General features: G+C 33.8%; 3 protein-coding genes across 3 annotated transcripts; 2 read left to right on the top strand and 1 right to left on the bottom strand.

The window, feature by feature from the left end:
• Positions 1-529: 529 nt before the first annotated feature.
• LOC145639962 (uncharacterized) lies at positions 530-2494 on the bottom strand. The gene has a single exon (XM_081691278.1). The coding sequence runs from the start codon at positions 2492-2494 to the stop codon at positions 530-532; it is 1965 nt and encodes a 654-aa protein (XP_081547404.1).
• A 12039-nt stretch (positions 2495-14533) lies between these two features.
• On the top strand, positions 14534-16716 carry LOC145640876 (uncharacterized). The gene is made up of 4 exons (XM_081692108.1): positions 14534-15076; positions 15205-15267; positions 15379-15453; positions 15763-16716. The coding sequence occupies exons 1-4, from the start codon at positions 14720-14722 to the stop codon at positions 16288-16290; spliced, it is 1023 nt and encodes a 340-aa protein (XP_081548234.1). The 5' UTR covers positions 14534-14719; the 3' UTR covers positions 16291-16716.
• Positions 16717-18957: 2241 nt separating this feature from the next.
• Positions 18958-22614, top strand: LOC145639961 (uncharacterized). Its single transcript, XM_081691277.1, has 8 exons — positions 18958-18990; positions 19110-19520; positions 20117-20570; positions 20871-20924; positions 21183-21278; positions 21966-22238; positions 22290-22389; positions 22554-22614. The coding sequence occupies exons 1-8, from the start codon at positions 18958-18960 to the stop codon at positions 22612-22614; spliced, it is 1482 nt and encodes a 493-aa protein (XP_081547403.1).
• The last annotated feature ends 2263 nt before the right edge of the window (positions 22615-24877 follow it).

The raw sequence follows: 24877 nt of genomic DNA, 5'->3' as shown, positions 1-24877 counted from the left end.
GATTTGGGTGGGTTAGGGTGGTGGAAATAGTCGTTTAGGGTTAGGGGGTGGGTTTGGATCGGGTAAGTGGTGGGTCTGGTTTGGGTTAGGGTGAGTGGTGGTGTGGTTCGGGTAAGGGTGAGGATAGTGGTGGTGTGTTTAGGGTAAGGCTGATGTGGGGGTAGTGGCGTTGGTGGTCTGCAGTTGGGGATAGGGTGGTGACACGCCGTGCCCTAGTGGTGCGGCGTGTTTTTTTTAAGAAAATTGAAATATCTTCCGACGGAAATTCCGTCGCAACTTTCCGACGGACACAATTCGGTCGGAAGTTGCGACGGACTTTTCCGGAGCCAGGAAATCTGTTCCGACACCGGAATTCCGTCGGAAATTTCGTCGGACAAAGGTTTCCGACGGAATTTCCGTCGGAAGATGCCCTTTTTCCTACAAAGGCTTTTCCGACAACCGGTTCCGACGGAATTCCGACGGAAATGCCATTTCCGACGGATTTTTGGGTGTTTCCGACAGAATTTTTCCGTCGGAAACGAGCTATTTTCTAGTAGTGGGAATAAGCAAGAACTTCTTCGTAAAATAGTCGTTCGGCAATACAACCTTCAGGATGAAAAGCGTTCTTCACATATCCCTTATAGGTTCTCATTTGCCTTTCAAAACACCATTGATTTCTCATGTGAACTGGACCACAATATCTTATCTCTCTAACCAAGTGAATCGGTAAATGGATCATGATATCAAAAAATGATGGAGGAAAAAACATCTCTAATTGACACAAAATTTCAAAAATTTCATCCTCTAATGCAGTCAACTCTCTTGGATCAATCACTTTGCTATAAATCGCATGAAAAAATCCGCAAAGTCTAATTATAGCATAACGAACATTTTTAGGCAGAATAGAACGAATTGCTACAGGTAACAAGTGTTGCATTAAAACATGGCAATCATGAGACTTAAGGCCTACAAGTTTCAAAGTTTCCATGTTCACAAGGCTACGAATATTCGAAGAATAACCTTCGGGCACTTTTACTCCAGCCAAGCTTTCACAAAACTCGATTTTTTCTTTTCTGGACAATGTGTAAGCAGCAGGAGGCAAGTATGCTCGACCTTTTTCATTCGTAACAGCATGCAATTCATCTCTAATCCCCATATGCTTCAAATCATCTCTAGATTTTTTACCATCCTTGGTCTTACCGGGGATATTGAGTAATGTACCAATCAAGCTATCACACACATTCTTCTCAATATGCATAACATCAAGTGAATGTCTCACAAAGAGAAATTTCCAATAGGACAGTTGCCAAAAACATGAACACTTTTTGAAACCCTTCTTAGAAAGAGTGGATCTGTGTTTCTTTCCAAAAGTAATTTCAATGTCCTTCACCTTTTCGAAGACCTCTTCACCTAACATGACTTTTGGTCGCCCTTTGAATTCTTGTGTCCCATCAAATGCATTTTTTCTCCTTCGATATGGATGATCAGACGGCAAAAATTGACGATGAACCGGATAAACATGCTTTCCAGATTCCTTTAACCACTGTCCTTTGCAATCCTCCATACCAATAGGACAAGCTGTTTCCCCTTTCACAGTATACCCCGAAAGATTTCCATAAGCCGGAAAATCTTGAATGGTGCAAAATAGCATTGCTTTCATATTAAACTTCTCATTGCGATGTGCATCAAACACTTCCACACCTTCTTCCCAAGGCATAATCAAATCGTCAATAAGAGGTGCCAAGTACACATCAATGTCATTTCCCGGTTGTTTTGGCCCTGAAATTAGCAACGAAAGGAACATATACCTTCTCTTCATGCATAATGATGGGGGTAAATTGTAGGTCACCAACATAACGGGCCAAGTACTATACGTACTACTCATGGAACCAAATGGATTGAAACCATCTGTAGACAATGCAAGGCGTAAATTACGCTTTTCATGCGCAAATTTGGGGTATTTTGCATCAATAAACCTCCACTGCGGAGAGTCAGCCGGGTGTCTAAGCATTCCATCGTCTACTCGACCATCAAAATGCATGGTTAACTTCTTTGCATCTTCTGCTTTTGAAAATAACCTCTTAAACCTTGGTACTGTCGGAAAATACCATAATGTTTTGGAAGGTACTCCCCGATCCCCTTTCTTATACCATGAGGCTTTACAAATTGGACAACTCTCTAACGATTCATATTGATTACGATAAAATACACAATCATTAGGGCAAGCATGCATTTTCTCATAAGGTAAACCCATAGAGCTTAGTGTCTTTTTCGCCTCATATGTACCAATAGGAAGGACATTGTCTTTGGGAAGCATGTCTTTCACCAATTCCAATAACACATTAAAACTTGTGTCTGTCCAACCATGACCACCCTTCAGGTTGTATAATTTTAGTATGGATGATAACCTTGTGTACTTGGTGCAACCTTCATACAATGGTTTTTCAGAGTCGTTTAACAAGCTCTCCAACATGGAAGGGTTGTTATCAAATTGATCCTCAACTGCATGCAACATGTCCTCCAACCGATCACCCTCATTATTATTATGAACTTCGCGCACATCATCCCTTTTCTCACCACTACCACTATCTTATATGTCCCTAAACTCTCCATGCCAGATCCAACGGGTATATGTTTTATCAAATGCCAATTTACTCAAATGATTGAGAATTTCATCGGGTCTCTTATGCAAAAAATTATGGCACATAAAACAAGGACAACGTAGCTTGGAGCGGCCTCCACTGTTTTCTACTGCAAATTTAATAAATTCCTTAACCCCTGCTTCATATTCAGGGTCACCCGGCTTCGATGTTGATATCTAATTTCGATCCATTTCTAACCACCAAGAACAAGACCTCAAATCTTAAAACTGTCACATATGTAAAGCTCATATAAAGGCAATTTGGAATATAACCACAAGATTTACAACATCTATAAAACAATATATATAAATAAAACAATAATTGCATGAGTATATTAATATTGTATAAAAGTCGAAAAACAAGATTGAGATAAATTAACTTAAGAATATCACATATGTAAAGCTTATATAAAGGAAATTTGGAATATAACCACAAGATTTACAAAATCTATAAAAATATATATATGTATATAAAAAATAATTGCATGAGTATATTAATATTGTGTAAAAAAACAAATATGATATTCATTAAACAATACCAATATTGGGATCCATTTTTCTATTCATTTTTTAAGCACAAACAATATACTATACAAAGTAAAGAATAGAAACATGGACCACTAGTCATTTAATATTTATTTTTGAATGTGAGCAGCATGAACATCAAATTTGAGGAGCTTCCATATTCATATTATGTCATTTGTTAGCACATATTTTTTGACATGCAATTATTTTAGGAATCCTTACATGTGGGGTTAGCTTATATACTTTATTTTATACACCTTTTACAAAGGTACCAAACGCAACTTTTGCGGGAAAATCAAATTCCTAAGAACTACTATATATAACTGCTCGTATCTTAAACAAAGCTCTCTAAGCCGAATCAACTAACTAGTATAACAAGACGATTAACATACAAATTTTATGCCAATACATACAATAGAAACAGTGAAAAGAATTTGAAATTAAAAAAGCTAAACAAAATTTCAAATTGTAATCAAATCATTATGCAAATCATTATGCATTTTTATAACAGTATATATTCTTCTTATATAGCAAAACAAACAAGGCAACCTCAATAAAACAGTAGAATATGAACAAAAATCATTCATTTTTATGAATTATATGTACCACATACATAGTTACAACAGCTAGTAAAGGGAAAATTGAAAGAAAAAAAAAATACCCTCCAAAGTTAGGGTTTTAATCCTACAATTTCAGAATTCTCAAGCTCCAACAATTGAATGAAAAATCAAAACTTGAGTGGTGGAATTGCGGTAGCTACGGTGCGCTGGAAGATGGAGTGCGAACGATGGAGTTTGAGTGTGAGATAATGCGATGGTGTAACGACAATGGAGTGAATGCGATTGCTTTTCATATGGTGCAGTCAAGGATGGAACTTGAGTGCAAGATACTGCGGTGCATGTCTCGTCGGCAGCCTTTAGGTGGAGGTGAACGGAGGTACGCCGGCAAGTGGAGAAGGAGTAGCGTCGTCTGAGTGATCGAGTAATTCAATCGACAGTGTAAACAGTAGAGTAAGGCAAAAGCAAAAAAATTGGAAGAATTAGAAAGTGAAATTTTAGGGATTTTGGCGGTTTAGAATTAGGAAAAGCAGAGACCGGTTATTACTTTTCACTAGTCTCTGCCAATTTTTAATTTGAAAAAAAAAAAAAAAAAAAACATCAAGAGACCGGTTTTCTAAAACAATTGGTCTCAAAATATTTTAATTAAAAAATAAGAATATTCTAAAAAACTGCAAGAGACCCGTTATCTTTAAAAAATGGTCTTTTAAATTTATTTTGAGACCGGTTATTAATGGTAAATGATCTCTTGAAACAAAGAGACCGCTTATGTAGTAAACAGGTCTATTATTTTGGGTCTCTTTGGCCAATTTTGTAGTAGTGGTATTTTGCTAACCCGTACTTCTTATTTGTTTTGGTTCGCCCTGTTTACCATAATGATAAGCAGTGTTATTTCAGGTGAAGTGAATAAAGTGATGCATTGGAGTCCCGGGATTTGGTTTCACTAAATTAGGAATCTTGGTCTTTGTATCTATTTTGAGTACTCATAACATTGGTTACTATTTATGGTTATTATTAATAAAGAGGAGTATTTGAGTTTCCGCTGCAAAGTATTGTTATTTTTAGTAAGTTGAGTAGCCTTGCGTAATCACACGGCGGTAATACGCCTAAGTCTATCTCTACGGTATAATTATACGGATAATACTAATATTTCCGTAGAGGGAGATTTGGGGGTGTTACAGCTCGTTATTTTGCTCAGCCACAAGAAGACAAGATATTAATTCAGAATATTTTTAAAACATTTTTCTCTATATTGTGTATGCAGGACAATATTATTAGCATGGAAAGTGGAGTATGTCTTTTCAAGCATTTCTGCATCAGTAATATTTTCTCCACATAATTTCAATTGAGAAGTTATTTTAAACATAGCTGAGTTATATTCACTAATAGATTTAAAATCTTGCAATCTTAAATTCAACCATTCATAACGAGCTCTAGGGAGTATCACTATTTTTTGGTGGGCATACCTTTCCTTTAGATTACTCCAAAGGATTTGTGGGTCTTTCACAGTTAAATATTAATTTTTAAGTCCTTCATGGAGGTGATGGCGAAGGAATATCATGGTCTTAGCCTTATCTTAAGGTGTTGCCTCATTAGCCTCTTTAATTGTTTCACCAAGCCCTTTAGCATCTAGATGTATTTCAGCATCTAACACCCATGATAAATAATTCTTTCCTGTAATATCAAGGGCCACAAATTCAAGCTTGACAAGATTCGACATTTTCCACTATACAAAATATTGTTCAAAATTAGATCTCAAAAAATATCAAACATATACATATCAAAACATAATGGTTGATAATAAAAGTGTAATGGCAAGATAAACAAATAAAATTAAGCAGTAACCAAATCATGCATAATATAAAGAATTGTTAACATTAAGATCCTATATTAATATGTATAATAATCATATATATTTAACCAAACAGGTAAACTAGGGAAATACTAATCAAGAGCATTGCACACATCATTATTAAGTGTATGTGGAAATATATTGAATAAATAGCAACCATAATAAAATATAGTAGCGTGTACGTAGCAATGCGGCATAATTCATGATTATAGCAAAGTCATACATAACAATACGATATAGCAATGTTAGCAAAATAATATAACAATGCAGTATACTTGCGGCAAAACAAAGTCATGATTATAGCTAACATATACACAGGCCCGTTTCTGAGATTTTGGTGGCCTAGGGGCAAATAAAAAAAGGGGCCCTAATAGGTTAATGTATTAGGAAAAAAAATCGGGTGTGCAAAATAAAATAAAATAAAAAATTATACAACACATTATTTAATGCAATTTTTTTATGAGTACATAATAATTATTTCTACATCAATATGATCTAACATAATAAAAAATTAAAGAATTATATCACCTTATCCCGCTAGTTAAAGCCAAAATCCATCAATGATTAAAAAATCAATCATGAATTTTGGATTACACTACTCAACTCAACAATGTATGTAGAATTAGTAATACCTAGAATTTCGTACAAGTAATTTTTAATGACACAGATTAGACATTAAGATATAATTGAATATTAGATATTTAATTTTTAAAAATATACAAATAATTAAAATAAATCAAAAACACATAATTGTACTAAAAAAACAGAACATTCTTATAATAATTAAGCTTTATCATAATTCAAATAAAAATTGAAACAATCATCAATATCATAACAATAGTAAAATTGAAAATTGACAAGCAAAATAGCTGAATAATTCGAACAAAATTAGTAGTATAAAATTGAAGATCTTATTTATGATTTTTAACTGTAATTGCCGACGGCATCAGTAATATATATATTGTTCTTAGATGTGATAAAATAACATAAGCCAAAAGGGTGAAATGAAAAATTAAGATGTAAAACAATTGAAAGAGTATATATATATATATATATATATATATATATATATATATATATATATATATATATATATATATATATATATATATATATATATATATATATATATATATATATATATATATATATATATATATATATATATATAAGTATTAAACCTTATAATCCGTTGAAATTTATTGTGGAAAATATGTATACAGGAAAATCCATCTTTTGAAAATAAATTTGGGAAGGAAGATGAAAAACCAGAAAAATAAAGGTAATGAGAAAAATAAATTTGGGAAGGAAGATAAAAATAAATATACTCTTTACGTGTAAAATTGAATTGATGAGTGGGTGAATTTATTTGAGATTATCTACTTCCCAAAATTTAAGGAGCTATTTTCTAGGAGATAATTAAATGTGATTGAAGTTTCAAGGGAGTTAATTAATATTTGCACTTACATTTTTACAATGTACGTACATAAATTAATTGTTTTTTTTTTTTTTTTTTGGACTTGCATTAGCATATGTGGGCTTCAAAATTTGGGGCCCTGGGCGGGCGCCCCGGCTGCCCTGGTCCAAATACGGGCCTGCATATACATGTGAAAAGGGTGAAGTTTACCTCAACGGGAGGAAAGAAAAACTAATGTGTACGAAGTTCTATATATATTATTTGATTAATATTTTCTCCGATTTCCGATAACTAAAGCAATGGTGCTGATAACGTGTTAAATATGGAAGAGAAAAATATAGAGAGATGAGGGAAGATTGTTACATTATATTTCATATACCATCTAGTACGGGATATATATACATGTACATTACCTAGGGTTCTATCAACGGATAAGACAAAATACCCAACTCTAGAGTATTCTAGATAGTACATGGGATAATAGTCATCCACAATAGATATTTTCATTATTTTTTAATTTTTTTTGGTGTTTAGAGAGCCACAAGGGCGGGGAATGAGAATCGATCCCAAGATCTCTTGGAATCGGGAAGGGAGCTCTAACCACTTGAGCTATCCCTCAATCTCTTTGTTTTGTTTTTAATTTTTAGTTTACTAGGGCAGCCAACGCGCGCGTTGCGCGCGGAATGGCTAGCCTTTGCAACTTAATTTTACTTGTCTTGTGTTTGCACTTCACATGGAGGAATAAAAGATCGGCAAATTAAAGGAATATACTACCTCTGGTTCAATATACTCGCAACAAAAGAATATTTTATGTCTCACAAATAATACCCCTTTGTTGCGAGTACATTGAACCGGAGGTAGTATTTCTATTGCTTAGGCATTGTTTGTTTGTAGTCGTGCAGAGTTGAATGTTATGTGTGAAATATCTCGTATATTGAAAAAAAAATCTTTATTTTACTATTTGTATATGGTGATTCTGTTAATTGAAATACTATGTAGAGTCATTGTAGAATATAATTCTTAGGTTTTTCAATGATAATGCAGAAAACGAACAAATGTTAGAATTGTTGTTTGTTTATTTTCGCAGTGTTGATATTAGCATTACTTAATTGTGGTGGTACAATACGAAATAGAGAAAGAATCATCAATGATGAAACCGAAACGACCAATTCCTAATCCACCACAGAGGCTAACAATATTAAACAACTGCTATATATTGGTATTGTCATTTTTTTTTTTGCCACAATTTGATTTGGGAATTTTGGGAAGGTGGTGAACATAGATGTGGAATTTAGTACTTGGAAATGGCAATGATAGTGTGGAGAGAGAAATTAAAAGCTTTAAAGAGATGGAGCCATGGAGAGGAGGAGAGAAAGCTCAAATGTGTAAGGAAATGTAGACGGGTAAGAACAATTTGAAGTTGGACGGTTGGAGTACAAAATTACAAATAAGGGTACAAAGGTAAAATACATTTTGAAGGGTAAATAGGGGTACAAAGGTAAAATAACATTTTGAAGGGTATAAAAGTCCGTGCACTATTCATAAGAACAACTTTCTACTTTTTATAAGGTAGAGATATCATATATCACTAATAAAAAAAAAGTTGGTCTTGCAGTTAGGCCACAAACACAACTACACTTAGTATTTCAGTTTTTCGCCAAGTGTCGTGCCACGTATTAAATAGGTATTATTGTAACACTTATGATGCTAAGTAAGCAATTTTTTGATAGATTTTTTAACATAAAGTTGTTGCATAGAGTTTTATTTTCGATAAAATTCTAATATTTTGCATATACAAAATTAATCATAAATTTAGTCTATTTCCATCATAAATTCGTTTTAAAAAGTTCTTTAAAATAAAAATCCATTTATAATATATTTAATAACAAACTTTTATATGTAGTTGGCCAAATCGTGACACCAACTATTACAAGAGTTATTTCGCTAGTGCTATATGGGTTACTTGGTAAGTGTTTTAATGGTTACTCAATCCGTGTTATAAATAGGAGTTACTTAAGGCCTGTTCACTTCAGCTTAATTTTAGTTCACTTCAGTTCAGCTCCAATCGTTTCAGTTCAGTTCAGCTCCTAATTTCATTCTCTTATAAAATATTCATTTCAGCTCAATTCAGTTCAGTAAATGTGAACAGGCAGTCAGTGTTAGCATTTACTCAGTTAGTATTACATGAGTTACTCAATTAATTTTATAGGGTTTACTTTGTCTGTCCAGTCCGCCAGATGGTGTGGATAGCCACATACAAAATGCATTGTTATTTCATTTATTTTAAAAAATATTAAAGAATTAGTAAAAATAAGTTTTAACCAATAAAAATACGTACTTTCAGTTCAATGAAAATAACTAAAGTTCAATAAAAATAATTTCAAGTCAATAATAACATAGATATTTATAAACAAAAATATACAAAACACACTCTATATGATATCGTATGTCTAAATATCCAACATCCGAACGAATTATTTGACCATATTTATCATTCAAGTAAAAATGTTATCTTAAAATTTTTATCAAACCATATCATATGGGCATTGCCCAGGCACAAAACTAGTACTATAATTATAATTAGTTGTGTTTAGAAGTGAGAATTATTCTAGAGAAGGCTTAACATTACATGTCTTGAAACTTAAAAGTAGTTTAAATGAGCGTAAAGGTTATAAAATTAGAAATTAGGAACGAATTCATTATTTATATACTCTTTTATATTGCAAAAATTGAAAGCTCATTGTAAAGCCAAAAATGTGTAATTAAATCTTGATCCTGCAATTTTTCTTAAATAAATCTTTTGCAGTGTCATGAATTTTACTTTATTTAATTTGATTTCATTTTTTTTTATTCTTGGTTGTTCTTTGCCTTTTTAGAGTTCTAAAATTATTAAACAATATTTAATACTAAGGAAAAAAAAGTAATAAATTTAAAACTAATATGATACACACTTATTTCAACATTAAATAAATAAATAAATTGTCGTTGTTGTTTACTAATTCTTATACCAATCTCTCACCTTATGTGAACTTTTATACCAATTTGTTACATTTAGCTAACTTTTATACCAATATGTCCCCAGTTATATCAACTAGCATTTTGGCCCGTTTGATGCACATGTTGTTACTTAGGTTAATTTATAGTAGGCATGTTTATTTTTCAACAGTTGAAACTTTTGATATAAAAAACGAAGTAATTATTTCATGACCATTGAGATGAATGAAGTTCACTGTTCAAACTTAAAACAAAGAGAGAATGAGGGCGGAATTGAAAGAAGATGAAAGAATTTAGTCAGGTATATATACATGAATATTGTGGGATATGAATTGACATATTGGTTTTAAGTTATATTTTAAGTTTAGGATATGAAAACACTATTTTTATTGTACTTCATATGTTCATTAATATGTACTAATTAGTTCGACTTTAATTTATTATGGTGGAAATGAAACACTTCATTTTTTTAGAGTATTTAAATTTGCAAGTTACGGAATGCATAAAGAATATAGCTTTATTTTATTTTCACTTTAATCTATAATATTATTAAAACCCAAGGAATTTACATGTTGATGACATGTGACATACTTTGTTATCATAACATTTATGATATAGTGCCACATAGATGATGACATGACAACACATTAGTATTACATCCCTTGAAATTCCCAACTTTTCATTACCATTATTCCGCAATTAATGTCACTTTTCATTAAGCATTATATCATTATATGTAATTCACTACATAATTGTAAAACAAATACTATTGTAGCTTTCTTTTTATCCCGAACTAATTTTATCATTTTTATTTTACTATTTAAACTTAAGGTATTGATTCCAAAATATTATTTAAACTCAAGGTAATTTTTTTCATTTTGTACTCGAACATAACTCGGGGCATCGCCTAGGCCCCAAACTAGTTTGATATTAAAATGTTTTTATAAAAATTAAAAAAAAAAATTAGGAGAGGTGACATGTGGCATAGGAGTGATTTTTAGTGACATTTGGCATATGAGTGATTTATGTATAGTGACATATGGCATAAGAGTGATTTGTGATTTTGTGATTGTGTTTTTAAATAGAAGTATAGATATAGATATAGATTTGTTGCAATGGTATTAATTTTTATACCAATGTGGCTAATTGACCAAAAAAAAATCAGTATAATATCATCACTTTTTTTTTTTTGAAATTTTATCAAGTATCATTTGATAAATCAAAGAAGAACTAGAAAATTAAGTGACTGTGTAAAAACTGTAAAACCTTCAACATTACCATTATAAATAGGCAAATGTGTCATAAAAAAATCCATTTAAATACCTCATTTTGCAAGAAAAAACCTTTTTAAAGGATCTTTGTTTTTTTTTTTTAAAAAAAAAAAGGTTTTTCTATACAGTGCCCCTGAGGTATTGACTTTTCCAAGCTGTGCCCACCCATTTTCAAAATTCCACACTGTGCCCCTAAAATCCCTTTAGTTTCTACGATGTAACCCTACCCTTATCCCTCCGTTAACTTAAGTTAACTTTTCGTTAACTTCAAAATAAAGAAATTAAAAATAAAAAATAAAAAAACACCAATTCAAACACCTCTCTCTCCTCCCTCACAACCACCAACCTCTACACCTCCAGCCGCACCACCGAGTCGCGCTCCTCTCTCCTCGACCCACCACCTATGAGGTCGAGTCGGTGAGCAATGAACTCATCGTTGAGAACAAAGGAGTTAACTTCGATTTCGACGGCGACGGTGGGAACTTCGACAATCATAATGCGGCGAAGTGCATTGGCGACGCTGGAATCGATTTTCTTGAGCTCGAATTCCATGCAATCATCTCGATTTTTGGATTTTTGGGATGAATTTCGCCTAAAACCATCGAAAACGTAACCCGACCCTCTTCCCTCTTTCTCTCTCTGTTTCAATTTCCCTTTATTTGCAAGAAGTCTTCGATATTCAAAACCCTAGAATTTACCCCCAATTTGATTAAGGTTTTGCAAGATCAAGAATGGAATTTCCTCAAGAACTCAATGGTTTCAGCAAAAAATTCAATCGATTATACCATGAGATTAGGAATTCTGAATTTTGATTTGTACTCGATGGATTATTTGATTTAAAATTCTCGACTTTGATTTGGAATTTGGATTTTTGTAGAATGAGGCGTGGCTGGGGGGAGGGCTGGCCGGAACGGTCGAAAGAGAGGGGAAGGAGTGGCCGGAAAAGGGCGGTCAGGGCGAGGGGGAGGGAGTGGCCGAAAATGGGGACTGTCGGAATCAATGGGGGAAGGGAAGGCTGGAGGTGAAGCGGTGGTGCGGTTTGAGGTGTAGTGGTGGGTGGTTGTGAGGGAGGAGATAGAGGTGTTTGAGTTTTTTTTTTTTTTTTAATTTCTTTATTTTGAAGTTAACGGAAAGTTAACAGAGGGATTAGAGTAGGGTTACATCGTAGACACTAAAGGGACCTTAGGGGTACAATGTGGAATTTTAAAAATGGGTGGGCACAGCTTGGAAAAGTCAATACTTTAGGGGCACTGTATAGAAAACCCCAAAAAAATCACAGCAATCACCTTTTTTTTTTTTTTTTTTTTTGTTTAATAAAACAAACACTCTTTTTTCCGACGTTGACTCTAGTTTCAGGTGTTGACTCCTTATTTTCTCTACTATTACACCCAAGTCTTTTTATATTTGCACTCCATGGTTTTGTTTCCCGGCCTCTTATTTCCCCTTCAAAGTTAATGCCCCCTATATTCTCTCTCTCCTTGCTTCCATGAATGCTCTGCTCTACTATCACATCAATTTGGATAGGGATGTCAGTGGGGCGGGTCAAGTAGGAGACCCACCCCAATGGGGCGGAGATGGGTCTTGGTTTGGCAAGTGGTGGGGTGGGATGGGGATAAAAATCATACCCGCCATGGGTGATGGGTCGGGGGTGGATTTTAAGTTGTACCCACCCCTTCCCCGCCCCGCCCCACCCGCCCCACTTCGTACCCGCTTCATCCTCACCTCATACTCACATCTATATATATTTAAAAGCAAAATTAAATACTTTTATATTATTTTATAAAATAATTACGTGAAATAAAATATTAATTATAATACTTTGTACTATACTTATATTATAAATAAAAAGGTGTGTAATTTTAAGAATTTTTTTATTATTATAATCCGTATTAATTATGTATGATTGTGTATTTGAGAGACAGAGATTTGGTGGGTCTTGGGTGGGGATTAGGCGGGTCTTTGGTGGGGATAAGGTGAGGATGGATATCCATGTGGGGGATGGGGCGGGGATGGTTTTGAAGTTTTACCCGCCAGGGCGAGGATGGGGATGAATATTGGACCCGACGCGGGAATGGAGATGGGAATGGGTATGAAAATGTTAGGTGTGGATGGGGATGGGAAGGCCAACATCCGACCTGCCCCGCCCCATTGACATCCCTATATTTGGGTAACACTAATCTAAGGTAAGTGTACGTAAATTAATCAGATTATTACAACAGAAATTATAAAAACTGGGGCCTTTTTAACAAAATTGAAAAGCTCATGTAGTTAATGTTGTCAAAATTGAAAAATTGAATTTCTTGACTTGTAGAGAAGAGAGAATAATGAACAAAAAGAGAACTACTAGAGATCAGAGAAGAACGCACTAGAAGAGAACATATGCAAAAGAGAGAACGCTGAAGTGAGCACTACAATGGTGAAGTCATCACTACAATTGTGGAAGAAATAGAATAAGAATTCTAATTTACCTTTCAATTGATTTAATTTGGGGATGTTTGCCCTATTTTTTTTTTTTTTTTTTTTCAGTTGATTTGGGAAGCTAAGCTTTGTCGTAGGTTATTTATGGAAGGGAGATTAGAAAGCAAAAAAAAAAAAGGAGGTTAAATTACCCAACAGTAGGCTGCAAGTAGGGAAAATAACGAGTTAATTCTTAAAAACTATAGTCAACCAGAAAAGAGAGTACAGGTTTCATTAAACAAAAAAGTGAGCGTGGTGATATTTTTCAACAAAGATCATTTTAGAAAAAATTTTCTTGCAAAATGAGACATTTAGGGTATGTTCTATTCAGGTTAATTTCTTTTCAGTTTAATTCAGCTCTAATTAGTTCAGTTCAGTTCTTAATTTCCTTCTCTCATAAATAATTCATTTCAATTCTATTCAGTTCAGTTTCAATCGATTATGTTCAGTTCAGTTTTGTTTAACTCAGCTCAGCTCAATAAATCAGAACATGCCCTTAAAAAGTTTTTTTTTAACAAATTTTCCTTAAAAACAATTTACTGTATCATATTAAGGGAAAATATTAAGGGAAAATATTATTTCACCTCACTTTATCTTCCGGTACAAGGGAGAAAAAAAAAATCATACAAGCTCTCTTCAATTTTTAATTTTAAATTTTTTTATGTACTATATTTTTGGGAAAAAAAAAAAAAAAGCAAGAGATTGTCTCTTCGCCGGCGACCCCGAAATTAGGACCGTCATATAAAAAAAAAAGTCATAAAGAAAACCCTAACACGTGTCAATCATAGAAAGAGTCCCTAGATTTCCACTATAAACATCTCTCCTCTCCTTCCTCCAACCCACTTCCTACCTCCTTTCCTTCACTTTCTCTCTCCTCTCCTCTCCTCTCCTAAATAAACCTCTTCATCTTCTCTCTCTCTTCCTAATCAACAACGATTTAACTCCTCCCTTTTTATAATATTAATAATAATTACTAAATCCCATTATTAATAATAATATTATTATTATTACCATCATTAACAAACAATGGCGATTAGTAGCAGCAACAATAACACTGATGTAGCATTGAGTGATGATGAAATTGAAGTGGCCAATGTTTTACTCGACTTACCGTATCTGATTACAAACACACTTTCCAGTTATCGATTTCCATATGATTGGGGCTCAAAGAAGAGAAGATCTGCGCTTGTTTTTCCTCCGTCGTATTCGCCGCCGCGTTGTCGAAGAAAAGTATCTGCTCAACTGCCGCCACCACCGCCGCCACCGGTTAAGGCTGAAGCTTCTAGTCCTAATACTCCTTTGTCTTTCTCTCCTAGTGAGTCTGATTCCAAGTCTGTTATTGATCTCGATTTTAAGAAGAAAAAACAACCTCCCTTGAATTTGGTATGTTTCTTATTTTTTTTTTAATTTAATTTAATATTTTAATTCCTGTTTTTTATTATTAAATTAATAATGATAATGTTCGTGTTTGTTATTAATTGAATTTAAATAAATTCTTTTTTTTTTTTTAGAGGAAGAAGGAATTGGAAGATAGCGTTAAGGAAAAAATGGTTACACAACAGCGTCTCAAAGAGGTGAGTTTTTATTTTATTTTAATTTTTTAATTTTTTTATTTAATAATATTTTAAATGTGACAAATTGATTCTTTGTGTAAAATTAATTAATTAAATTTTATTATTGTGCAGTCCGTCGACAAGGTGAGGGAATATCGTAACTCGCTAATGGTTGAAAATTCAATCTTGAAGGCTAGAAAGCACGAGGTAATATTTTATTTTTTTTAATTTTAAGTCGAATTCGAGTTTTTTTTTTTTTTTTTTTTTTGGAAGCAAAGTCGAATTCGAGTCTCAATTAGGGTAATTTGATTTATTCATTATAATCGGATACGAGTCAATTTTATCACTGCCTATTTCATTAAAACTCCTTGAATATAATGAATTACATACAGAACTAAAATTATCATAAAGATTATCTCTGTATATTTCTTTTATTTTCCCAATAAATTAATCTTTCAACTGGAAAGTGGGACCCTAATTTGTTTATTTATTTATTTTTTTTCAAAATTTTTACAGCTAGTAATGCCAGCATGTACAACAACAACTCGAATGGAACAGCAACAACACCAACAAATAACAACTACAGTAGTCAATGATCGAGTACATGCGATTCCATCTACATCCAGTGAGTACCACCATCAACCACCGTTGATTCCATCTTACGATCAACGACCACCGTTGATTTCTCCTGTTTTTCAATCAAACGGTGGTGGTAATGATTGGGTACATGCGAGTCCACTTCATCATCAACTAAACACTGGTAATAATTGGGGTCTACAATTCCAGCAATATCATAATCAATCTCAACCGTTGATTCTCAATCATCATGGACTGGTGAATGATCCAGTATATGCGGTTGCAGCGAGTGGTGCAATGCAGATGCATTATCCAGCACCGTTGAGTCCACATCATCAGAATCAACGGTTGATACCTGATCTTAATATGGAGTACAAGGATCAGGATCAGGTTTGCAGAGAACGGAGAGCGGCTAGGCTTCACGCTAATAAGGAGAAAAGGCCACGTGTCAATCCGGCAGTTAAGTAATTTTAATAAAAGAAAAAAGAGAGAAGATAATATTTTTTTTGTATTATTTGATAATTACTAATGATGAGGATTAGAAAGGGGTAAAAGTGTAAATTTGGAGAGATTGTAAGGGGTAGAATTAGAATAAGAAAAAAGATTAACTTGAGTTGAAGATATTTTTGAAGTAATGGGAGTTAAAGAAGGGGTTGTAGTTTCCTGTTGCTCAAACTGACACGTTTGTTTGTCAATGTTGTTTTAGTTAAAATTGTGAAGTTATGAGATCTAGTGGCTGTTAACTTGGTCCTACTTTTAAGTTGGTACTACACTAAACACTACTACTCAACTTCAAAGTCTTCAACACTTCACATACTTTACATACTTTGCTGTGTACTCGGTAGTTATTTTATTGCACATGTATTATTATTACTCGTCCATTTAATTTTATCATCGACACATATTTTATTTGTATTACATGTTAAAAATGGTTTCAAAAAAAAAATAAAAAAAAATAAAAAAAAAATGAAATGACCCAACCCAGAATTTGATTTAATTTGATCACAAACTAGTTAACAATTAAATTAAATCCAAAATGACTCACTTGGAAATTCTAAATTATATAAATTTATGATTAAATAAATAGAGGTAAATATTAAATTTCAAAAAACACAAATTTTGCTCTTTTTTTTTTCTTTTAAGGAACAAATTTTGTAACTTTAAATTAAAATAAATATGGTAAGGAAGTGTTTGCTAAAAGTGAATACTGAATCTACTGATTTGCACTTTATTTTTATTTTTACTTTTTATGCACTATATTCTGTACTAGTAGTACTACTGATTATAATCTTGATAATCCTAAAACAAAAAAATTGAATATGACGTTTAGTCCCTGCATAAGAATGAAATTCAGAAATTCCAAATACAGTCATTTATGTAAAATGATCTTAAATTGGAATCATCAAACTTTAGGATAAACTCGTTGTACTTGTGGACCCCTTTCTTTTTCTTATACGGGTGACATACCACATATGTACATACATACTCCACTGTATTATACGAGGTAATAAATAAAAAGCATACCCCGAATAAAGCAATTAATTAAGCAATTAAAAAATTACTCTATAATTACAATTGTAATATATATAAATCAAAATTTTTACTCTATAATTACAATCTTATGAATTAATGCATAAAAAAATGGAGCGATGTTTAGTTTCTTACAAATTTTATTATTATGCAATTATTAAAGAGTTACATTCCAAGTTAGGGACGAAATTTAAATAGAGTGTTATGTATATGAAGAGTTTTTCTATTAAACAAAACATTAATATATAGAGGTTATGCATATATTGAGTTTTCAATCATTAATGAATTTGTATGATGTGGCGTCACAATATATGCCAAATGGCAAAATTGGTGACACATGGCAAAATAGCATGTCTTGCAATAGGTTTTAATAATATATATATTGATTGATATGGTCACGTTGATGAGCAAATGGGGTTATCTTAACGTATATGTAAGTTACTTAAATGAAAAAAATGAGTTACTCTCTTAAATAAGTGTAATTATTCTTTCATTTTTTAAAACAAAAAAATAGTGGTTACTCGAATAAATATATGTGGTTACAATTATGAGTATATTGGTTACTTATATATTTAAATGAAGAACAATTCTACGGAGTTGATTCAAGTCCCCCCTTTAACCTTAGGGAGAATTTTACATGATTGGTGTGGCTATGCCACGATTTGTTCCCCCCGTAGTTTATTTTGTTTTTTATTTGGGGCCTTGCCCCTCATGAGCGGGAAAAAAAAATACATTTTAATGAATATTACTCTTATAAAGTAATGTGACCATATCGGGTGGCTAGTAATATGTAGCTAGTTTATCTTATGAATAAAATGTGTGGCTAGCCACATATAATACTTAGTTACTTACCCATACATAATACTTCATCCGTTTCTATTTAGTTGACGCGTTTGATTTAAGCACGTATATTAAGGAGAGGAGAGAGAGTGAGAGAGAATGATAAAACAAGTGGGGTAGCTTGTAAATGAAGGTAAAAAAGTTACCCTAAAAGGAAATGTGTCGACTAGAAAAAAAACTTCATAAAAAGGAATACGTGTCAATTAAAAAGAAACGGATGTATAATACTGTACAATAAAACGACAAAATAAAAAAATCTCAAAGAAAATTGTAATATGAACAAAATTAAATTTTTATTTAAAAAAAAAAAAAAAAAAAAAAAAAAAAAAAAAAAACTATCACTTACATACGGTGTATCATTAACAATCTTTCCTTAAAAATTATCATGCCTAACTAGTAACTATTTCGTAAAGTATTCTATTGGAGGATATATTTTGGATATATTTTGGGAAATTATTAGGATATATTTAGTTTCCATATTTTATGCCTAGCATAATATTTTTTGATATCTTTGATTATTTCCTAATTCTATCAGGTTTGGGAACGATGTATTATTTATTGGCCATGGCCATCATAATTGGAATTCAAATGATTGAGTTTATTCAATTTATCAAATTCTCTCTATATTTTAGCATGGTATCAAGAGCATGTTAAATTTTTTTTCCAAACTCATAATATGGCCGGGGATGATGAAACATCTCCTATGTCACCCCCTTTCACACGTGTGGTTTCTGGAGTCCGGGGGGGGGGGGGAATATTCAGTCCATGGTGTTTCAAATGCAATTACGGGATTGCTTGGTAATGTTAATGTTCCCGATAATCATTTGAATGGAAAATTTGATGCTACCTCTTGGATTATTGACACAGGGGCAACTCATCATGTAACCAGAGACAAATCTTGGTTGTTTGATACGCAGTGTCTAGAGTGTCCTGTTGGTCTTCCCAATGGTGACACCGTATTGGCTTCTTTAATTGGTTATGTTCGTTTGTCGGACAAGTTTATTCTAATTGGGGTTCTTTATGTTCCTAATTTGAGTTGCAATTTGCTTTCTGTGTCACAAATTATCGATGAGCTTAATTGTACTGTCCAATTTAACCCTTATATGTGTGTTGTAGAGGATCAAACGAAGGAGCTGATTGGAACGGGAGTTAGGAGAGACGGATTATTCTATTTGAGCAATTCAGATTCGGTGAATCACGTTGATGTGGGTGAAGCAAGGACGACCTTGGAGTTGTGGCATCGTCGAATGGGTCATCCCTCAGAAAAAGTGGTTAAGTTACTTCCTCATGTTAGTGGCAATAAACATAATCTTTCTAAAGGGTGTGAGGTATGTATGCGTGCTAAACATCCTAGAGATAAATTTCCTTTGAGTGATAGTAGAGCTTCTAGGATTTTTGAGAAAATAATACATTGTGATTTGTGGGGTCCGTATCGACATGTTTCTTCGTGTGGAGCTCGTTATTTTTTAACTATTGTTGATGATTATTCCCGAACTGTTTGGATTTACTTGTTGGTTGATAAAACTGAGGTTTTTCGAATGTTTTTAGCATTTGTTGCTATGGTTGATAGACAATTTTCTCAAACCATTAAGGTTGTGACAATGGCACTGAATTTAATTGTTTGCATGATTATTTTAGTGCTACTGGAATTATTTTTCAAACCTCTTGTGTGGAGACTCCACAACAGAATGAGAGAGTTGAGAGAAAACACAAACACATTCTTGAAGTTGGGAGAGCTTTAAGATTTCAAGCCAATTTGCCTATTTATTTTTGGGGGGAATGTGTTCTGGCCGCTGCTCACCTAATTAATCGTACACCCACTCCCTTGTTACAAAATAAAACTCCATTTGAAATTTTGTTCAGTAAACCTCCCTTATTTGATGCCCTTCGTACTTTTGAATGTTTGTGCTTTGCTCATAATCAGAAAACAAATGGGGACAAATTTGCAAGTCGAAGTAGGAAATGTATTTTTGTGGGATATCCCTTTGGGAAGAAAGGATGGAGATTGTATGACCTTGAGTCAAAAGTTTTTTTTGTGTCACGTGATGTGAAATTTGTTGAGGAAGTGTTTCCTTTTTGTAGTCCGGAAGTTGTGAATATAGAGTCCACGAATTTTTATCAAAATAATGATGTTCATACGGATTTCATGGAGTATGAGGTGTTTGATGATCATGAGGTAGTTATGGGAGACGAGAGCATTTTACAGATCAATGAACAAGCTGCCACGGGTGTCGAAAATATTGTCCAACACACGCAGCACCCCGAGACAGACCATGTCGCAGCCTACCCGCGGCAGCAGGGGCCATCCCGCAGGCAGGCCACGGAGTCTGCTGCCCAGCAGCCTGTCTCCCAGCAGGAAGATGCCGCGGGCGCGGGAGGTGAGGCCGCGGGCGCGGGGTCGGCTTCCCAACAGCAGCCCGTTAGTTCTGTCTTCCCCGATGGATTTCCATCGGGCGATGGGTCGAGTGACCACCGATCGAGTGTAGAACCCTTAGGTAGGGGGTTCCGTGAAAAAATTCCCAATGTTCGTCATCGTGACTATGTGACTCACTCAGTTTTTGCTAAAAATCCGTCTCCGTCCACTCCGTCTCCAATCCCTCCTTCAGGTACGCCTTACCCTCTAGCACATTATATAAATTGTGACATGTTTTCTGTGAATTATCGCAAATTTCTTGCAGCCGTTGTTTTGGGAAAGGATCCAAAATCCTTTAAAGAAGCAATGAAATCCGAAGGTTAGCGAAGTTCTATGAAAGAAGAAATAAGGGCATTGGAAGATAATGGAACTTGGACATTGGAGCATCTTCCTCCCAGCAAGAAAGCACTAGGTTGTCAATGGGTGTATAAGAAGAAATTTTTGTCTAATGGTGATATTGAACGTCTCAAGTCACGTTTGGTTGTTTTTGGTAATCATCAAAGAGAAGGTATTGATTATGGTGAGACCTTTGCTCCGGTTGCAAAAATGACTACTGTTCGCGCTTTTCTTGCTATAGCAGTTTCAAAAAACTGGGAGATTCAACAGATGGATGTTCATAATGCTTTCTTACATGGTGATCTTAAAGAAGAGGTGTACATGAAATTACCTCCAGGTTTTGAGAGCTCGGATTCGAGTTTGGTGTGTCGTTTGAGAAAGTCTTTGTATGGGTTGAAACAAGCTCCGAGATATTGGTTTGCAAAGCTCACTACAGCTTTGAAAGGGTACGGTTTTATTCAATCTTACTTTGATTATTCTCTTTTCACATACACTAAAGGCAATGTTCAGATTAATGTCTTAGTTTATGTTGATGATCTTATTATTTCTGGGAATGATTCCGCTGCATTAACTGTGTTCAAAGCTTATCTTGGTGACTGTTTCAAGATGAAGGACCTTGGTCCTTTGAAATATTTTTTGGGCATTGAAGTTGCTTGTAGTAAATCAGGTTTGTTTTTGTGTCAACGAAAGTACACCTTGGATATTATTTCTGAAGCAGGGCTATTGGGTGCGAAACCAAGTGGTTTTCCGATTGAGTAGAACCACAAGCTTAGTCTTGCTAGTGGTGAGTTACTTGAGGATCCTGAGTCTTATCGTAGACTAGTAGGGCGGTTGATTTATCTCTCGGTGACTAGACCAGATTTGACATATTCGGTTCATATTCTTTCTCAGTTTATGCACGAACCTCGGATTGAGCATTGGGAAGCAGCTCTCGGGGTGGTTCGTTATTTAAAGGGTACTCCAGGACAGGGTATTTTGTTAAGTGCATATAGTGACCTGACTTTGCAGGGTTGGTGTGATTCAGATTGGGCGGCGTGTCCTCTTACCCGTCGTTCGTTGACTGGTTGGCTAGTTTTTCTTGGTAAATCTCCTATTTCGTGGAAAACCAAGAAGCAACCCACGGTATCTTTTTCTTCTTCCGAGGCAGAGTATCGGTGCATGGCTTCAACCACACATGAGTTGAAATGGCTGAAGGCATTGCTTTTGAGTTTGGGTGTCCAACACCCTAAGGCGATCAAGTTGTTTTGTGATAATCAATTTGCTTTACATATAGCTCGAAATCCAGTTTTTCATGAACGTACAAAACACATTGAGATTGATTGTCACATTGTTCGTGATGCTATTACAGAGGGCTTAATTGCTCCTTCCTATGTCTCCACTAAGGAGCAACTTGCAGATATTTTCACTAAGGCGCTTGGGAAGTCTCAGTTTGATCATCTTCTTTCCAAGTTGGGCATTTACAATCCCCATGCTCCAACTTGAGGGGGCGGGGGGTATTGGAGGATATATTTTGGATATATTTTGGGAAATTATTAGGATATATTTAGTTTCCATATTTTATGCCTAGCATAATATCTTTTTGATATCTTTGATTATTTCCTAATTCTATCAGGTTTGGGAACGATGTATTATTTATTGGCCATGTCCATCATAATTGGAATTCAAGTAATTGAGTTTATTCAATTTATCAAATTCTCTCTATATTTTAGCATATTCTTTGTAAAGGAATAAAATTTTAACATAAGTGAAAAAATTCTTTGGTAATCTTCATGAAATATTTTAAACTGATTTGCTTACTTGTTAAATTAGGTAGGAATTTTAAATCTTATACATGCCAATGAACCCAAATTAACAATTTATAATGAATAAATAAATAATTAAATAAATTGATAATGAATTTAACTGGATCAATGACTTTTAAGTTGGCGGGCAATCTCGTTATTATCATACTTCGTACAATGAGACGGAAATTGTCACTTACACTTCCAAATATTTTTATAAGAATAATAAATTATTAATATATTTCATCCACAAATAAAAAAAAAAATTTTAAAAAAAAGGTGTGATACACATGTTGGCCACGGCCAATAGTGGGGAGCAGAGATAAGCTAAAATACGGTCCCTGAACTATGACATTAGTTGCATATTTGGTCCCTTATCTTTCAAATGAGGCAAATTGGTCCCTCTAACACCCTTGCCTCACCATTTATGGTGGAGGAACTTATGAGTCAACAAAGTTCAGGGATGTGTGTTGCCAACTTAGCAAAAGTTAAGGGACTTATCCTAGTTAGCATTTTTTTTTTTTTTTTGAATAGATCCTAGTTAGCATTTGTTTAGGGATTATTGTTTTTTTTTAAAATTAAATGATTTTTTTTAAAAAATATGTCTTAAGGAATTAAAAAAAAAAGAAAATTAAATATGACTTTTAAAAAATTAAATACTTTGACTTTCTTTCAAAAAAAAATTAAATACTTCGAATTACAGAAATAGGAAAAGAAAAAAATAAAGAAAGAAGGGAATAGGAAAAGAAATGAGTTAAGCACACAGTTAGGTACTCAATTCTTTAAAATTTCACCTTTTAGGTACTCAATTATTTTTATTTTGCTTTTGGGTACTGAGTTAAGAATTTAGGCCAAAAAAATTAAATCAGCCAAAGAATTGAGTACCTTGGGTTAAAGAATTTAGTACCCTTGGTTAAGTATGTGGGCCCCACCTGATTAAAAAATTAATATTTATAAAAAAAAAATTGTATTAAATTAGACTAAGAAACTAGCAAGAAAATTCATCAAAAACAGCAAGAAAATTCATCAAAAAATTTTCTTAGTGTAAACATGCAGGCATTCGATTAAAAGAAACAAATGGGCAGTCCTCCATCCACAGCTGCTCCTCAATCAAATTGAGGGAAAGTTTTGCTTAGAATATCATCCACAGCTACCTTATTACAAGTTCTAGACTGAAAAGAAAAGCAACAAACATCAAACAAACTAGCCATGCTTAGAACATCAAACAGACAGCAGCAAGTTGATTAGATGAAGGCAATCCGAAGAGGCCTTCAATCTCCTAAGCCCAGCATCATACGCATATTTGAGGCCAAAAAACATGGCATGATCTTCTGCATTACAAGCACCAATTGAAGGGGCAAAAAATCCAAAATTTATATCAAATTCACACATAAATGATGAGAAATTGAGCTTACCTCAAAAAAATGGCGGCTTTTGGTGTCGTTTTCACCAGATTCGAGCACAAAGAAAGCTTCTGGTGTCGTTGTTCTTCGACAGTCATGGAGTGCGTAGCAAATTTCCAGAAAAGGGAAAAAATTAACTCGCAAAAAGGGGAATAAAGAAATAGAAAGGGAAAAAAAATGGGTTGACCCGCGAATTTTTTAATCGGGTGGGGCCCACATACTTAACCAAGGGTACTAAATTCTTTAACCCAAGGTACTCAATTCTTTGGTTGATTTAATTTTTTTCACCTGAATTCTTAACTCAGTACCCAAAAGCAAAATAAAAATAATTGAGTACCTGAAAGGTGAAATTTTTAAGAATTGAGTACCTAATTGTGTGCTTAACTCAAAAGAAATCTAAAGAATAAAATAAAATAAAATAAAATAAAGGGTCAGCCATATCTTCTTCTCTTTCGCTTTGGCTGCTCTAATGGGGGAAACAATCCCCTACTTTGCACCTCATTAACGATCATCAGCAATCACCGTCTTTTAATTCCAGTCTTTGATTTATTTTTGTGATTTTAATCTTGGCCTTCTAATTTTATTAATTCTATACAAGCTCATGCACAATATAGTTCGGGCGAACCGGAGGTTTGGGTTGCGTGGTTAATTAATGACGGTGGTGAGGCTGCAGACTGGTGGAGATGGGGTTGTGTATGTGGCAGGTTGTTGGTGATGTGGGGTTAGAAAAGATAGAAAATCCTATATATTTT

This window comes from Chenopodium album, chromosome 7, assembly GCF_948465745.1.
Source record: "Chenopodium album chromosome 7, dcCheAlbu1.1, whole genome shotgun sequence".
NCBI lineage: Eukaryota > Viridiplantae > Streptophyta > Magnoliopsida > Caryophyllales > Amaranthaceae > Chenopodium > Chenopodium album.
Note: the sequence above shows the minus strand (reverse complement) of the source record. Positions and strands in the feature narration are given on the sequence as shown.

Coding starts and splice junctions, on each gene's coding strand:
- LOC145639962 (XM_081691278.1), bottom strand. CDS start 2,494: ATGTTGCATGCAGTTGAGGATCAATTTGATAACAACCCTTCCATGTTG.
- LOC145640876 (XM_081692108.1), top strand. CDS start 14,720: ATGGCGATTAGTAGCAGCAACAATAACACTGATGTAGCATTGAGTGAT. Junction 15,077..15,204: donor AACAACCTCCCTTGAATTTG/GTATGTTTCTTA, acceptor TTTTTTTTTTAG/AGGAAGAAGGAATTGGAAGA. Junction 15,268..15,378: donor CACAACAGCGTCTCAAAGAG/GTGAGTTTTTAT, acceptor ATTATTGTGCAG/TCCGTCGACAAGGTGAGGGA.
- LOC145639961 (XM_081691277.1), top strand. CDS start 18,958: ATGGTGTTTCAAATGCAATTACGGGATTGCTTG. Junction 20,571..20,870: donor AGATGCCGCGGGCGCGGGAG/GTGAGGCCGCGG, acceptor AATTTCTTGCAG/CCGTTGTTTTGGGAAAGGAT. Junction 21,279..21,965: donor GTACATGAAATTACCTCCAG/GTTTTGAGAGCT, acceptor GGTGTGATTCAG/ATTGGGCGGCGTGTCCTCTT.